An 18,832-nucleotide genomic window follows, 5' to 3' on the forward strand; every position below is an offset into this window, starting at 1 on the left:
GACATTGTCTGACAAAGTGCAGGGAAGAATGCTGAAATGAGGCTCAGGCTCCCCCTGACTTCAGTTGTCGTTGGGCATGATTGCTTCTGTTACCACCCTGATTGCTCTTCGCAAGGCTCAACATTGATAGTCATTCAGCAACCATGGCTGAATGTTGATTTGTTCTGCTACTTCACAATCTGAGTAAGTTAGAGCAGTTCAATGGTGATTTCACTAATATACTCTTCCTTGAATATTCAACTACTGGCCTTTAAAAAGTTCCAACTTCAAATTCAAGTCACGTGAATAATTTAATCCGTACAGCAAATGCACTTTTGCAGTCTCAGAGAGAAGGCATTTCTGGTGTAGGGAAAGGAGAATGAGACATTCTCTTGTGAGTTATCAAAAGCTCACTGACACCATTTACCCCTTTTTGAACATCAGGCTTTCTCGCATATCAACTAGCGACCTAGCTCTTTTGTTTAAAGTGTTTGACCTTCCAGTTAACCTGACCAGTTTGTGAACCAATCTTGCCAGTATTGGTCTTCGAGAGTTTAAAGGACAGACTTAAAAGGTCTACTCACAACCCCCAACCTCGCAACCCCCTGAAGTCCCGGCACACCACATCATGCTCTTGCCTGGTACACTTCAGTCGAACACTTGAAAGAGGTGAACTGAGGTGCAGCACAGTTGCTCATGCAAATTGTTAATGATAACTGCACCTTGCGTAATGGTCTCCAAGTCAGTAAGGTGTCAGTGATGTAGTGACCTATCACGACATGATGATGTTTTCAAATGAGGTCACAGGGTTGAGATATGGTTAACTCCGGCTCAGTACGTACAACTGGCACAGAGTGGGTGTATTCTGTAAGGGGGCATATTGTATGACACAATTTCACGGCACTGTACACATCCTGAGTGGCGCGACCATGAAATAAGGGCGTTGCCTGTCAAATTTTGTACTGTACGTCTTCACCAAGAGCATAATTTCTTCTGCGCTCAGGAGACCATCAAAAGGACTATTGTCTCTTGAAGGTGAAACATCATATTACACGTTTTGATTCAATGAACTGCTTTTGTGCTCCGCTGGTTAGAGCCGCATGACCAAGCGGCTGCTGACTAGTGCTGGTGGCATGGAGTTTGTCCGAAAGCGCCACTCACAACTGCAGTCATTGTAATGGTGGCAATGGTGCGGTAGATTTTTAATCTATTGTTTTCATTTAATAAATGCTGGTTGCGAAATCCACAGAAGTGATGCACCCGCACGCGTGACCAGACACATTGCTTTGCACTGCTTAATGGAACAGTTCCAAATATGCATTCACATGAGCACAGTACCCTGACAAAAAAAATGTGAATTGGATTTATTAAATACAGAATGTGTATAAAAATGCTCCTACAAAGTAGCCTGTTAGATGAGTCACACACACACACACACACACACACACACATACATCCACCCCTATGGATCTACTACGCAAGTTTATTACACACCTCAAGTGTGACATACTGCAATTTGCAAATAGATCTCCACGGAATTCACATCTCATAAAAATTCCAAGATCTGGGAATTAGGGTCACCAGTAGATTTCACCGAATCACGTCTCTGGTGGTTGCATGTGTATTTTCAGGTTACACGTGTTGAGTGTGTCAGAAGTCTAGACAGGAGAATCGTGGCACCGTCAAAGTGTGCAAGCAAGGCGTGTAAGAAAGGACTCTCATTATTACAACAAACATTGCAGAGCACCATATTGTGTGAAATAATAACTACGAAGAGGGATTCCCCCATCTGCACCCCCTTCTCAGGGTTTCTCATTTTTCCCCAGATGCTTTTTTGTGGGGGAGGTTTCCTTGCCCTCCCGTGATTTTAAATCATATTTGTCAACTGTGGGCATGTGAAACCCTTTGAAACATTTCTGTGAACAAGTGCTATACAAAAAGATCTGATTTGATTTGAATACATTTACTTAAGCACGATTGGGAGAATATGTCTCTAAATCATGATAACATTTAGTTACAGGATGGGAACACAAGCAGAACCTCTCGGCCCATTTTTAGAGTAAAAGGCAGGTTAACATATGTCATTACGTACTGGTAATGTGACTTCTCTGGTATTAAAGAAAAAAACATTGCTTATCAATTTTTTTTACATTCAGAACAGAAAATTATCATAATTCCCATTACTTCTGGATGTTTAATATGCGCAAATGTATTATGTGTTTCTGTTTGTCCGTGTGTAGGTGGTGAGGTGACCAAGCCAAGGTTTACTCAGTACTTCAGAGGCAGCTTATCTGGATTGACCATCCGACCAGGAAAGATTGAGAGTCAAAAAGTAATTTCATGTCTGCAGGCTTGCAAAGAAGGACTGGACATCAACTCCCTTGAAAGCCTGGATAAGAACATCAAGGTAAACATAGCAGGCGTAACAAGGCAAGGGCAAGGCATCTTAAACAATTTCAAGTCACATGTTCTCTAAAAAAAAAAGCTACTTCCCAATTATTCGATTCCTGTAAATTGTTTGTCTGCTTGCCTGACAATTATGTTGAAGTGAATTCATCTTTGGGATATAATGATACTGTATTTATCACAGTACAATACAAAAAAAAAAAAACATCTGTCGTAAAATATAACCTACTATCTTTTATAACATTCTTTTCTATTTTACATGTCACGTTGCGAGGTGGTAGTGGACCCCAAAAAGCAGGCAGAGAGGAGCAGAGTGTATTTGAAGAAGTGTATTGATAAAACACAGAAAACTAAATCCTAAACAAACAAAGTCCAAAGTAGCAAACAAAAACCATGACTGAAGCTCAAAACTAGCAATAACAGAAACATGACCAGAAACATGACAAACAAACAAACAAACAAACAAACAGCAGCAAAAAGAAACAATGACCCGACAATGAGTGGTCGGGGTGGGAGTCTTTTTAAAGCACTAATTGCCTAGTGACCAACAGGTGTGCAGCTGCAGGGGGAGCCCTACAGTGCCACCTGTTGGTCCCAAACCCAATCATGACATTACATTTTTGATTTTTCGATGTAGACCCTCCGTGTGACTGAAGGGAAAGTATATTTTTTTCCTCATGGATGCGAAACGAGTAATCCATCACTAAGAGTTGTCACCGTTTGATTGAACATGACAGCCACGTATTTACTTGTATAGCCATGTGCCACTCAACACTACTTTTTTCCTCATCTCTTATTTCATCATTCTTGTGAACATCTTTCACACTGAAACATCAGTTAGGTAAAGTAAGGACTTCAGAAGATGCAACAAACTTGTGTAAAATATTTTCCTAAAACTCAACCTATCAAACCATTTATTTATTATCTCTTTTACTTATAGAGTTCCCGTTACTGCATGCCTATGTCTAGAGTTCCCATGCTTAACAAAGTTGCACTGTTTACAGACTGCATACGTTTTTACCATAACCACAAAAGCATTGATTGGGTTTGCAATTGCACAAGCATTTCTATTTTTTCCTCTCTTGTCCATCATGTTGGTCCATTCGTCCCCTCCTCAACACTTAGTAAAGCACCGTGACCACACATTCGTAGTCGGAGAGGAGCAAAGGTTCTGTCACGACTCATAAGACAAGGCAAGCTTAACCCGGAATGTCAGAATGATGACTGTGGTGGCGTTTACCTTGAGAGGTTATTTACATTCCTAGCTGCCATCCATCCATCCATCCATTTTTCTCAACCACTTTATCCTCACAAGGGTCGTGGGGATTCCTCTCTGCCATCTTCCATAATTCCTTGTGCGTCTTAAGGACATCATCTGGCGAGCCTGTAGATGGCTGCTACAGCAGGATGAGAGGTAAATAATAGAGAAAAGAGCAACTAGAGGAGGTGAAGAGAAAGGAATTGCAGAAGGCGATTCGAGAATGGTGGCATGAAAGGAAAGCTATGAAGGGAAAATCAGAGGGGGATGGTAGACTATGAAGACCCCCAATGGCGCTGCTAAGAGACCAAAATCACCAGACAAGCAACTCGTTTCTGAAGGAAGATTGGTTACAAAAATAACTATGTTCGAACTGTGAATGCAGGAAAACCAACAAAACTATCTGTCCATATAGCTTTACATTTTTTTCCATTTACTGTATTTTCCGCACTATAAGACGCAGACAAGTATAAGGCACACCTTCAGTGAATGGCCTATTTTAAAACTGTTTTCATATATAGGGTGCACCGCATTATAAGGCGCATAAAATAGAAGCTACAATAGTGGATGCGGTTTCGTTATGCATCTATTAGATGGAGCTACGCTAAAGCGAATACAATACAATACAATACAGCTTTATTGATATAGAGCTTTCACAACCACTGCAGCTGTAACAAAGCGCTTTCCAGAACAATCAAAATGCTACATCCAAGAAATCTGAATATTGATCCATGTATAAGGTGCATCGGATTATAAGGTGCGTTGTTGGCTTTTGAGAAAATTAAATGCTTTTAGGTGCGCCTTATAGTGCAGAAAATACGGTACTTAAAAAAAATAAACTTGGATCAACTGTTATCATCACTGATAAATGAAGACAATATGGTTCCAGTATATTGATGTCCAATGACTCGATCAGAGATTTTCCACATAGAATGTTAAAAAACTTCAAACTCAATGTTTGTCAACACAAAAAAATGTCACATTTACTTAATTTTATTTTGTCAACCGACTGCATACAATAGCATCATCAGGTAGATTTACAGTTGACTTAAAAATGTATATGCTTCCAAATGGTTTTATTTCATGCAACCACTTGGTGAAAAGAAAATGGAATGAATTCAACACACCATGTTTTTTTCCGTTTAAGGAAGGAGCAATTTCAGTCATCATTTGATTGCTCATTTCACCTGAAACAGGGCCCATGGTGTCAAACTAAATAAATGCATATATATTCTCGTTTTTTTCAAGCTTTTCTCGATCAGTTTTCTCAAAACATGAACAGTGTGAATTTTAAAGGACATATTATCACATGCTGCATTTCATGGGTGCTCAATTTGTATGTGATCCTAGAAATTCTCAAAGATGTTCTCCCTGTGTCACGGCAAGAGACAAATACAGCCATTCATGTTCTTTATACCTGTGTATTGTAAGATGAAACATTCTGGTCCAGAAGTCCTAACCTTTTTGTCACATGTACAGATGTGTTAGAGTTTGATCCTCAAGGGGAAAAACAAAAAGTAAATGCACTTCATTCATTTGTGCTATTGCATTAAACATCACTAATGTGTTTGTGTGTGTGTGTGTGTGTGTGTGTGTGTGTGTGTGTGTGTGTGTGTGTGTGTGTGTGTGTGTGTGTGTGTGTGTTCTTAGTTTCACTTTAACCCAGCTCAGTCTATCCTGGTGATGGAGGGAGAGGATTTAGAAAACATGAACGTTGCAGTGCGGAAGGTCTCTTACATAAACTCTCGACAGTTTCCTACTCCAGGAGTGCGACATCTTCGCATCTCTACTACTGTCCAGTATGTACAAAAACTTTTTTTTTCCTTTTCTTTGAGCGTCTATCAGCAAGTTCTCACGCTCTGAAATTTTCTGAATGTGTTACTTGCCAACGTTTCTGCGATGTGTGAATACAAGACAAAGAATAGCACGAGGCATACTTCTCACATTGATGTCAGCACTTTTTTCCAACAAAGATCACTGTGGAGTGTGTTTGCATGCACGTGTGTGTTTACTGCAAAAACCGGAGGTAGCAGGCAAATTGGTTTAGCCTTTGAAGCAAAATTGTTTGCGATTCCTTGATTCCTATTATGCTGTGCATGATAGCAGTCGAAATAGCCAAACACTTCCAATATGCACTTGATATCTTTACCTCATGAATTGCTTTGAATTTAACTTGGATCTTAACTTCTCCTGAGTTATGTTTCACAGAAAAACAAATTACATTTGAAAAACCCTGCATTTTATTTTGCATACTGTTAGTTTTTGCGGGGTTGCAATTAGGAGTATTCAGAATGCATATGTATGTCGCCATGCTCACCTATGCAGGCACTGATAATAATTAATCTTTAATCATAGCTGCAGGGATTTTTTTTTAAATTAGTGTTTGTACTGTGTCACTTCCATTTAAAGATGAACTTGCGTCAGGATGCTCATACAGCTGTCAATATGCTCCATTGTATGATTTTAGTTGCATATCTCATGCTCAAAACAAGAGAGAGATTCTCCTCAGTTGCTTGTACAATGAGAGGTCCCCACCAGGGACAGCTCAGCAGTCGACAGCTGCCACAGACAGTATCGCTCCACGCAAATATACATTTAAATAATTCAGAATTATGACAAGCGGTTCGGATCGGGAATGGAAATTATATTTGTGAGAGTTGATTTCGAATAACTACAAAGTAAGGTAATCGGGGTTAATCTCTGGAACAGTTGCTTTAGGTTCCCTTGTTATATTTCTTTATAATTAAGTTGGACCTCCTCCAGGTTTCTGTTTCAGCTCCGCCAGCCAACACCGCTTCTGAACTACTGCATCATTGTACTTCCCGCAGCCATTACACACACACACACACACACGCGCACACACACACAGCTGCACAATAGCCCACAACAAAAGAAAGAAGAGATTACATGGCGCCCTGAAAGAAAAAAAGCGTCAAACAACTGGCAGGATCCATTCAGTGGTCAGGCACGCCTGTTTAGCGATTATTTTTACATTTCAAGAGTATAAAGAACTGTGTTTCCCTCAGAATTACAAAACTGAGTGGAATAATAAATAACACATTTAGATACTTAAAGGCATGTCATCCATGTTTTTACGAATGGTCAACTCAGAGTCCAGTCATTCATCTTATTATGCATGTATCATTGTACTTTCAGGGACTGAAATTGGGATTCTATTCCACACCTATGGGCGTACAGTATAGTATTGTAGAAATATGATTCAACCAAATTGAAAGAAACAGTCATATGAATATAACCAAGGCATCATTGTAATCAATAAATTTGTGATCGAAGTGCAGCTTTGGTCTAAGTTTTTATTTATTTTTAATTATTGCAAAATCTCAACGTTATTTATCACACATGACAATTTGACATTTCAGTACAGATTTTAGCAGGTTAACACACATGATTTGGTTTCGCGGGCAACATAAAATGACCTGGCGGGCCGGATCTGGTCCTTGAGTTTGACACCGGTGTCAATTGTAGAGCGGTGGACAAAGCACTTGTACAGAACACTTAAAATACTACTTCCAAGAAATCAGAATATTGATCCATATATAAGGCGCATCAGATTATAAAGCGCACTGTGGGCTTTTGAAAATTTTGAATGCTTTTAGGTGTGCCTTATAATGCGGAAAATACGGTATGCATGTCATTTACCATCAAAGCATGACAGCAATTTTACTCTCACGCAATCGTGACAGAAAAGCAAAAGCATACATGAGTTCAGAACTCGCTGTTTTATCTGTCAGAATAGTCGAGAGAAAAGGCTCTTTTAGGCACCTACATCCGCACTTCATTTTTCAATTTATCTGACCCGTTTAGGGTAACATCATGATATAATAGCACTGTTTGTCATGTATGCATGATCGTTTAGAGCTCTAGAGTTATTCAAGGTTGCCAATGAATGTGCTCCATTAAATCATCTGGACTCTATCAAATCTTGGGCTACATCTGTCGCTACAGCCAAAGCATACACACAGCATGACTCCTGCGCTTGACCATTACAGAAAGTATTTATGAATAAATAATATTAATTAAATACAGTATTAATATGATTGAATAATTGCACACATAAAGGTCACTGTTATGTGTGGATCAGTATTGAAATATGGATACCTCTGACACCAGATCTTCATGCTTTATTCTAAAATCTCAAGTAAAAATGTTGACACGTGTAACGGTTCAGTCATTTTAGATAATACACAGTGAAAAAAAAAAACACAAAAAAAACTATCTAAAATATTCGGAACTTGTCCAAATGTTATGCGGTTGGTGGGAAATACTGTTCCGCCTGGGTAGGTGCTTCATGCACAATCCCAGGGGCGCACCACTCTGCTTGTCAGTCACTTGATGTCAGTCTGACCCGGGCACTGGCATAATGGACGGATGGAAACAGTCGTGTGGAGCTATGTCAGCTCCATAAAGAGCCATAATGTGGTTGTATTTTGTGGAAAATAGTAAAGAGTTGTGGCAACACAGCAAACCTTTTGAAACACTTCAGTTTAAACCACTACACAGATTAAGAGGCATTTCTCATGAGGCCGCCATTAGAGGAGAGCGCCGTGTTGTTCCTTCGGTGCTGCAAGCAGGCACTATCCAGGTAAGGAGGGAGGAAATGTGGAGCTTTAAGCAGAGCTAAGCATTGTTGCCGTGGGGAGGAATTTAACTTCATAAATACTGTATGGTTATGAATTTAGTCATGAAATACATATACTGTATATACTCTCACAAATGGCTGCATGAATTGATTTTGGAGTAATAATCCTGGATCTGTATCACAGAGATTATTTCACATTAGCAAAAAAATGCCAACATTTTCGCAGGTAAGGCTTCTTTGAGAATTAAGTGATTAAAATGTGGAGCTCCAGCCGTGGTGGCCACTCATGGAGCCTCGTTCCCAGATACACCTGTCACTTGAGAAAGTTAGCATGTGTTTAATCTGCAGAGGCAGTCCGGGGAGTGGCTCCCTCAATTTTATGCTTATAAAATTGAGCATGCAATCGTTTTCTTGGGATTAGGAGGAGTTGGTGCTTCGAGATGGGTGAATGGAGGAAAACAACATTTTGTGGGTGTTTTTGATGATGAGTCACCATTGGTGAAAAGCTAAAAAGAAATAATTTATTTTGCATGATACAGGCCTTTTAACTTCACAGCAAAGTTGCCTTAAGTAACTGCTTTCTATCATTTTTTTTATTTTGCCAGACATCCTCCCTAATCCAACCTTTTCTCTTGTCTGATATCTAGGTGTTTTGGAGAAGACACTTGTATCACCATCCCTGACATTGAGGCAGTAGTGATGGTGCTGCAGCCCAGCGAGCCCATGATAACCATCACTGGATTAGAAAGACAGAATCGGCCTGCTTCTGACCTCAGGAGACCGGAAGGTGTGAGGCTCTTCCAACAGCTCCACATCATCAGTACGGTCACCAGGGGAGATTCTGCTGCCCATAGCACAGGTAACGTATGGTTAGCATTAAATGTGACATGCCGCAGTGTTTTTGTTGGCCAGCAACCTCCCACGAACAAGTTTGCACTTGAATGTATAGTGGCAATTATGTATCAGTCAGCCATTGTTGATGACAGCTACTGTAGCTTTTTAGAGAGGTTCCAGGAAGGGTGAGTGTGCTCTGAAGAACTCCTCACTTCAGAAATTAAAGTGCCATGAAAAAGTATTGGCCCCTTTCCTGATTTCTGTGTTCTTTGCATATTTGTCACACACAAAGGTTTCACTTCATCAAACTAATTTTAATATCACACAGAAACTACCCAAGGAAATATAAAATGCAGTTTCTAAATGACGAATGGGGGGGGGGGGGGTAATTAAAACCTGTCTGGCTCTGTAATAATTTTTTTTCAAATTTCTTTGGATCGTGGCATGATGCGTTTGTTTCTTGAGATCTTGTAGCCTCCATCAAATTGTCTGACAGATTCTATTTATGTGATTTCTTGATTCAAAAAAAGTAGTGCAAGTGTTGCCTGTGAAATTTAACTCAGCTTTCCCAAAACTGTTGTTAGTCACAGTTACTTCGTGATTTAACAAGAGGGGCAATTTTTCACATGGAGACAGGTAGGTTTGGATATTTTTGTGCCCTAATAAATGACATCGGCATTTAGAAACTACATTTTTTATTTCCTAGGGTTGTCTCTGTGTGATAATAAAATGGGTTTGATTAACTGCAACCTTTGTGTGTGATAAATATGCAAAGAACACAGGAATGAGGAATGGGGGCAAACACTTCTTCATGGCATTGTAGTAGAGTGCAAGAAGGTAGAGTTTTCAGGATAAGTGGTATAGAAAATTAATGGATGAAATTCACAGAATATGTCATTGGAATTTTTCAAGTTGAATTAAAATTGTTGCCAAATGCGCTACAAACCAAATCTGGATAAAATGCGGTTGACATTACAACTTCAGAACTTACTGAAACACCCAATTTTATGCAACTCATTTGAGAGGTGGACGATTTATTTTTGAAAAACCAAAATTTCAACATATTGTGTGGATAGAAACCAAAACAATGCAACCATAAAAACCGCTACGGGCAAAATGTTCCATTCAAAAATCAAAGATTTCACCATGAATGCCGAACTCCGAACGGATGCCTTCAAATGCCACAGAAACCCCCTTAAGCACCATCTGTTTATCCAAGTATCTTCCAGAGATGGGCATTTTACCCTATTTTTCCAATCCATCCTCCGTTCGTAACCCGGGAACCCTTCCATCATCACTCCCCCACTCTATCCTTATTGATAAAATAATCGTCCTCCATACCCATCCATCCTCATCCTTTTAAAGCGCTTCCATCCTTACACTTCACCAGTCCATCCCTCCGGCACCCCTGCAAAAAAGTCTGTGCATGACGCCATGGGGGCGAGGCTCACGGCAGAGGTTTCATAATTCATAGACATGATTTAAAGTTCAAGGCGCTGTGTTCGGCCCCCTGTTTCGCCTCCTCAAAGTGCCCCCTTCTAGGTGGGGTACCCCAATAGGGACATGTTCCCCTTGAGGCAAGACCAGCTTGTCAAAGCTGGCACTCGCCAAGGCAGTCCTCTTTGGTCGGAGGATGTTGATGGAAAAAAAAAACCCTCTCCACAGCAGCAGAACTAGGGAGTGGGGTGTTGTACTTAATAAATAAGTCCACCCACGTCTCCCTGTGCTCTGAATGCAGTACGCACGGTTGGGTGACCAGTGGCGCGTTTGAAGCGTTCCAAGGCAATTTTTGTCCTTTGCCCATTTCCCCCAAGTAGATTGAAATGAACATTTGGCCGCCTTGCATCGACGTTGAAAACGTACGTAGTATGTCATACGCATGCATGTCAATAAGCAGACGTAGCTGAATAATGTTAACCCCCCCCCCCTCCCTCCACACACACACAGTGAAAAGAAATGTGAGACAACATTAGCTGTGGGGTGCGACGGAGAGGCATACAACCACCGTCGGTCACCAGACTGACTGGCGATGTGTAAACGTTTTTTGTTTTTTTACAGAGGATCGTGATGTTTTACAGTCCGTTCTTTAAAAAATAAACATTTCGTCCTGGTCCACAAAATGGCCACAATGCCCATCTCAGATATCTTCGATAACACGGTTACACACACGCAATTGCGTAAACTCACACACACAGAAGCAAAGATAAAAGTTTAATTACCCATGAAATACTGTTAGTTTGTGTCCCTTGAAGGAAGATTTTGTTCGTATTTATTCATTCATTTTACAGTGAAACTCCTCTACTACGAAACCTACATGGGCGAAAATATCCCATAGTGTGAAAAAATGTTCATGCATGAAAGCCATTCCCACTTTTCTGCTCCCCCTACAAACGAAAAGTCCCCCTGTTCCGTTATATACGACATATTTTTCTCTGCTCTTGCCTCGCAACGAGATTCACGACAACGAAAACAAACCTTCCGCAAAAGTCTAACCCAACCACAGCATGTCACAGTGACCTCCACTGCTTCGTTCGGAAATGGCAACAGCAACCACCACACTGGTTTACACATGCGCAGTTGTACAGGAAGTATTTGTTTCAGACGCAGCTTGAACGTTGCATTGCTAAAATGGCGACAAAACGGACCTTTGCATACCAAGGAGTTAAGAAAAGAAAAACTTTAACCCTTGAAGACAGGATAAAGGTCATAAAAATGGAAGATGGAGGAAGCAAAATAATAGTATTATCTATTCTTGCATAATAGACATTATGCAAGAAATTGATGTCAGTGAAAGTCAATGCTGATCGTAAATTTTGCAATTTCTTTCCCTTTTTTTCTTTCTATGCTGACTATATGAAGTGTCAAATAAGTGTATGCTGATACTTATGCATTATTGGAAAAAAAATAAAAGTACACATATACGTTTTTGTGTGTGTTCGTGTTTACGTCTGAGATAGAATTTGCTGAAGTGAAAAGTCCCCTGTTGTTAAAAATTTCTTGCTGCAAACATGATTTCATTGTAGAGGAGTTTCACTGTATCTGTATTGCAATATCAAAATGACTGCTCAAAAAATACGATTAAAACGACAAAGCACGTAGTGACATAGGTACTATGGCGTAGTACTCATCGTCAGAGAGGCAAGAGCTCCATCTCCTCGGCCGTAATCTGCAGTTCAAGCTAAAAGTCTTGTGTTGAATGCATATCTGCTTGCCTTGCCATTATGTTGAGTCACGCCTGCAGCAGCACTTTACAGGGCTCACCCCCAGGGACACGGGTTTAGTCTACATGAGCTCCTCTCCACTTCGAGTAAACCCTCTCAGTGCTGATGTCAATGCAGCTTGAGACCTATGCCCACCAGCTCCGAGAATCACTCAGCTAAACCATTGAAAAATGAGTACTTAAATCCTCTTGTCCATGACCACTGCGGCAGGAACATCCCGGTTTGGCTTGGCCCAGAGCTAATTAGAAGGAGATAAGAGTGAAGGAGGTCTGGGCCTTCCATCGTTAATAATGCAGTGAAGGAAGCAGAGCAGAAAGGAGCATCGCTGCAGTGCTTTCGGAGCTGGAGTCGTGGAGCTCTTTCTGCTGGTGAAATAGAACCGCCAGCTGGGAAAAGTGATTAGCTGGAAGTCAAAGAAAGAAACAGTTGGAACGAAAGAGGGTGAAGCAGAGAGAATGTGTTGGTGACACACAAGATGAAGTTCCCTAATGAGCAGATCCTGTGATCTCATGAGTTTTAAAGGATTCAAGAAAAATCTTTTTAAAGCCCAGCAATACATTTCTTTTAGACCCATTTAATCATTCATTGTCCTCTTGGTTGCTTTCCATGTCATTCATTTACTGCAGACTTGGCCTTGCTTCATTTCCCTCATTTCCCTTTTCCATCTCGGAAAATCTTACCAAGGCTTATAGACTGATGCATTTCTCAAGGCCAGCCAAGGTCCTTAATTCATTAACTTGTAATCAACATTTAGTCACTGTTCATACCCTTGCCTCAAAGTCCTTCTGTACAATGTGACTTCAACCGTTCCTCATTAGTTCCTTTACCCCGGGAAGTTTCATGCCACTTGCTATCCCTGTGGGCCACATTATTGCTGCTTTTCCACTGCAGATTTTCCGACTGAGCTCTCTTCCTGTTTTGGTGCAGTAAATTGTCCACTTCAACATATTATCAAAAAATAAAACAAAAACATGAAAGCAACACTGTGTCCATCAATAAATAACAAAGGATTTAGACGTGAAACCCAGATTTTCTGAGATTGACTAATTTATCAAGTGGTGTTTGGCCATAACAAGGACTGTATTATTTTTTTCTGACGAGACAAAATGTTCGAGTGTGTCCACAATGACGAATCTGCCGGTGAGCAACCAGAAGTGGTTTAGGCCAGCCGGTGTGGTATTGACTTGACGCTCATGGGGACACTGAGTACAGTGATCCCTCACTACTTCGCGATTCACTTATTGCGGATTCAGTGCATGGCAGATTTTTCAAAAAAATATTCATTAAAAAAAATTGGGAACATGCCGCAAAAGTTCCACGAGAGGCAGCGAAAGTCAGCAAAACAACAGCGAGTCACATAGAGCAATATATACAGTACTACATGTATATTTCATGTTTATGTTTACTGTATTTTGTTATTTATACACGAACCTAACCTAACTTATACATCTTATACATGTATAGATACATATTTATTAGTATATAGCATTAAGTCATGTTAATTACATCAAACATTTACTTCTACATGCATGAATACCATTAAATTTGGCCTTATAAATATTATATATACTCATTAAAGCTGAAGTACTATGCAGTGGAGAAGGTATTCCCACTGTATAGTACAAGTCACATCTTGCAAATACAGTGTACAGTGTATACTGTATTCACAATTAATTGTCACAAAGTGGAAAAAGAAGTTCAGTGACTGCCAATAGCAAAATGTGAAAAATAAACAAGAAAAAAGTTTTGTTGTTGTTGTTTATTGTTTTATTTTATTTTTTGTCTTTTTCAACATACCCTGCTGAGGCTGGTCCTTCTTGAGGAAAATGTGTTGCCAAAAAAAGAAAAAAAATCGCAACGAGTTGAAGAACGAGCCAAATCTTTGCTCACTGAATTGGTGATCATGTGATATGTTTTTCACTTGTCATATCATGCACAATAACCACTGGACATGTTTTTTCCCTTAGTTGAATTCCAATTTGTTCAACCGCAAGGGGATTCCATTTGAAAGTCGGCATTTATACCAAATGTATCATCAGTCTGTTTTGCTCACTCATCCCCTATTCTCTCCTTGATCTCTGTTGACCGAACTAAACACACACACGCACACACACACACACACACACACACTTGCCGCCATAAGCTGCTGTCGTAATGAGTCCCCTCAGACAGCAATTGCCGTCTCACTCCTCGTCTAAGTACTTGCAACATGACCCGGCCCTCTTCTTCACCGTCCCCTCCCAAGAGTGGGAAGCAGCTTTGCACATTTAACAGCCTCTTAAGACACTGTGTGCGTGTGTGTGTGTGTGTGTGTGTGTGTGTGTGTGTGTGCGTGTGCGTGTATTGAGGTCGTAGTTTGTCCTGTTTGTTGTTCAGAATGTGTACAGACCTCTCACAGGAAAGCCTCAACGGAGCAAGTCAGAAGCACACCAACATGTACAAATAGTCAAGTCATCAATAATTTATTCAATGACACCGTAGGTGTTGCTTAAACCGAAGGGCCCTCCGTCATCTGTCAAAACAAATCGCTAATGCACGTCGTCAGCTGAGTACATGTGTGAACATGTTATACATCTTTTAAAAGCTGAGTTTCTGGAGATTTGAATGGTACCTTACACGTTACAATTGTCGAATTTGAACCGGAACTTGGGGAGACCTCAAGCTTTGATCCTGTAGTGTTTTCAAGTCCTAATCAACATTCTAAATCCATTTTCAAGGCAGATTTTGTGAAAAGAAATTTGACGAACATAAGATTCGCCTTTTTTTTCTGTTTTCGAACATCCATAGTTCATTGACAGGAGCACTTACACAGATTCTTACTGTATGGGAGAAATATTCATAATGATAACATTTTGAATATTTCAAAAAGAGACCAAAACTATGCTGATACTCCAAATGGTTCAAGAACAGCTACAAATTTACTTTGGGTGCACCTTTCCAAAGGCGTTTTAGGCAAAGTTGCCCTCGGTTTAAGGGGCATGATATAAAAATGTGTTTGTGCATGTGTTTGTGTGTGTTTATGTAGACCAAAGACACGGACTTCTGGAGGAGATCATTCACAATTTGGACTACTGTGACATCCTGGTGTTGGGTGAAGAGTTGAGGCCTGACCAGGAGTCACTCCAGCTGCAGCGCAGCAGTCTACTTGGAAAGCACCTCGATGCCACAAATTCCACATCTGGGATGTCGGTGTATGGTAAATTACTGTTACTTTACATCTGAGATGTAACTGCTGAGATCTCAACTTGTAAGCGGCAGTTCCTCCAGCATACTTAATTTCAAGTGAATTTGGATATGGTAGAAAATGTCAGTTATTTTATTTCTCCAATTCAACAAGTGAAACTCGCATATTATTCAGATTAATTAAACACATACAATGAGCATTCAAATTCACTCCGCTACATAATTGCCTCGATGTTCACGTTCACGTTTCCCGACAGGTGTGGACTCCATGGCTAACTACGAAGATGTGATCCGAGAGGTGCGTTACTCCAACTGGCGACCAGCACATCTAAGAGAGAGAAGGTTCCGGCTCACATGTTCGGAGCTCAATGGACGCTACACCAGCAATGAATTTAACCTGGAGGTCAGTTTAACGACAGCTTGCCTGATCATTAATGAGCGAGAGCGACCAATATTCACAACCTGCACATTCAAGTCGTAAAGTAACATGAAGTTAAAAATCAATGGCACATTCTGTTAAAATGTGAACGACTACCGTAAAGTTACTAATTGGGTTCTGGGGTCTCTTTCCCCTTAAATTCACTTTATGCTTTATGACAGGGATATCAAACTCATTTTCAACCCAGCGTTGAGGCCAACCTCAAAGGCCTGCTTGTAAATGGAAAATTGTATTTCTGCTCATATTGTTACATAATTGCTTTTGTCTTTGCAAATTATTGATTTCAGAAAAAAAAGCTGACGTTTTGAAAAAGAATATCAAGCAGATAGATATCCACGTATTTAATTGTTGCTATTTAAACCAGGAAAGAAAAGAAAGAAAAAGTATGTTTTTTCTCAACTGATACAATGCAGGAAAATGCAAGTATGAAGCGACATGCTGACACAGTGGTAAATTTATTGTGTTTCTAAAGCTACTGGGATCATTGTGTGACAGCCGGCAACAGTTGTGGCAAATAAATTCCGCCCACATAGGAAGACACACTAGTTCATCTGCTCCAGCATAAAAAGGAATTTTGGGACCAACCACTCTTTAAATGTATTTGTAATATAGGTAATGGCTGATGTTGCAATACAATAAAATAAACTGGGTCATAGATTGCATGACAGACTGTTCTAAAAAGAATAACAGAGGTATCAAACAATACAGCCATATACCGTATTTTCCGCACAATAAGGCGCACCGAAAAGTCTTCCATTTTATTAAAATTTATTTTGTGATTTCCTCGCTTGATTTTCTGTTTTGATGCATTATTTTCAATTTTCGTAGTTTCATTGAAGTAATCGTTAATTTACGTTTTTCGGAGGCGGTCATGAACGCTTCTCGAGTCGAACGGAAGGAGCGTAGCTCCATCAAGTGGATGCATTGTAGATTGCGTTTTATAATCCAGTGCGTCCAATATATGAAAAAAAATTGCAAAATAGACCATTCATTGAAAGTGCGCCTCATAATCCAGTGCACCTTTTAGTGCGGAAAATACGGTACATTAAGTATAAGTACAGTACATGTTTCTTTTGCGCCGTATGGTGACATAGTGGTCACAATGTCTGTCTCACAAGCGACAGGTTCTGAGTTTAAATCTTTGCTCAGGCCACCTGAAGTACTTGTACTGCTTGCATGAGTTTTCACGAGGTACTTACTTCATCACAGCCTAAAAGTATGCATGTTAGGTGAACCGAACACTCGAAATTGTCCTGAGGTGTGAATGTGAGTGTGAATGGGTGGTTGTCTATATGTGCCCTGAGATTGGTTCCAAGTCCAGGGTGTACCTCTTTGAAGACAAGTACTCAAGAAAGTGGAACGGACGGATTCTTTTTTTTTCCCTTAGTGAGCTAAACCAAAGCCCTGCCAATGGTTTGCGACTCCACAAAGCTATGTGAACTAACACTTGTTTGTACTGTCTTAAGACTATTGTTCTTGAACCGAAATGATATATTCTGTCTTTTCGCAGGTGAGCGTACTACACAGTTCAGAGGTCGGTGAACACGTCAGTCAGACTGTGGCCCTCCCTCAGCACATGCAGTTAGTTCACCATCCAGCCATTATTGACGAAATCTACCCTGAGCATGGCTCAGGTAGGAAAACATTTGAAATGCTCTTTATGTCATTGTCAGCAACTTGTCTCTCATCATTATTTGTCATTCTAAGTCACGTTGATTTTGAGTTTGTTTTCGTTGATATTGTCTGGATGTTCCTATGCATCTTGATTCCCAATGTCCTCAGTAATGAGGTAATGGGCAATTTAGGTTTGGGCTTTAGATGTTAGACTTTTATCACATCTGCTCAATCTTTGTCTCACTCTTAAACTGTTCTGTTCTTGGGTTTTCCCCGTTTTATGTTCCACCGCTTTTAAATTTGAAATACATAATGTCCATTTTCCTACGGTTGGCTGGCTGCATGGTCTACCCCGCTGCTCAAAGACAGCCGGGGAAAGCTCCAGCACACGTACGACCCTTGTGAGGAAAAGTGGTTCAGATAATGGACAGGTGGAAATTCTATTGTTTCCCCTTTCATCTTGCTTGATACAAAGTGGATCGGTTCTATGTCAGTGATCTGAAATGATATGTACTTGGCAAGGAAAGTCTTGAAACATTGCATACTTCGCAAAACTCTGGTTGATTTGATTTTTATGCAAGTTGTGGCCCTTCTGCATTTTGCTGTCTTACGTTGTTATAGTTGTACTGAATGTCCACTTCACCAGGAGATGCATGGGTCGTTGTGGTCCATAGGAGTAGCCAGCCAGGAGTCCCGATTTAATGTGACATTTTTCTTTGGGGTCTATTAAAAGAGCAAGAGGCTGATTGAACGCTCTAAATTGTCCCTAGGTGTGAATGTGAGCGTGGATGGTTGTTCGTCTCTGTGTGCCCTGCGATTGCCTGGCAACCGATTCAGGGTGTCCCCCGCCTACTGCCCGAAGACAGCTGGGATAGGCTCCAGCACCCCCCGCGACCCTAGTGAGGATCAAGCGGTTCGGAAAATGGATGGATGGATGGATAAAAGAGCAAGTCCACTATACCAAACACTTTGAAAGAAAGTGAAGAGTGAGTATGAGAATCCGAGTGTTCCATCCCAAAAGAGTTCCTGGTTTATGTAATTTCTGGACAGGTCAAGAAATTGGTAACACATTCTGCTCCCCATATTGATTTTACATTTTGGTTTTCTGAATTCTTGAAGGTCACAATTGAGAGAGCAACAAAATAATCCCTCAGACCACAAATCTTGCCAAACTCACAATTGCTTTGTTTTGAAGTACACAATGTAACTTTTTGAGTTTGTGTGAGTGATAAAGATGAGAGGCTTCTTAATGCATTAACACGGTGTCAGCTCGGGAGGCCATATCGACCGATTCTTAA

At 40.5% G+C, this 18,832-nt stretch overlaps 1 protein-coding gene across 1 annotated transcript in view; it reads left to right on the forward strand.

The window, feature by feature from the left end:
- Positions 1-18,832, forward strand: part of LOC147197654 (calsyntenin-2-like) — a 203,385-nt gene that overhangs the window by 176,359 nt on the left and 8,194 nt on the right. Inside the window, exons 10-15 of the mRNA XM_086125572.1 lie at positions 2,220-2,386; positions 5,294-5,442; positions 8,891-9,102; positions 15,324-15,494; positions 15,739-15,884; positions 17,431-17,554. Of these exons, the coding sequence (XP_085981698.1) occupies positions 2,220-2,386; positions 5,294-5,442; positions 8,891-9,102; positions 15,324-15,494; positions 15,739-15,884; positions 17,431-17,554 (969 nt within the window). The remainder of the gene's footprint in view (positions 1-2,219; positions 2,387-5,293; positions 5,443-8,890; positions 9,103-15,323; positions 15,495-15,738; positions 15,885-17,430; positions 17,555-18,832) is intronic.

This window comes from Hippocampus guttulatus, chromosome 12 (assembly GCF_054856545.1).
Source record: "Hippocampus guttulatus isolate MCC_2025c chromosome 12, RoL_Hgut_1.0, whole genome shotgun sequence".
NCBI lineage: Eukaryota > Metazoa > Chordata > Actinopteri > Syngnathiformes > Syngnathidae > Hippocampus > Hippocampus guttulatus.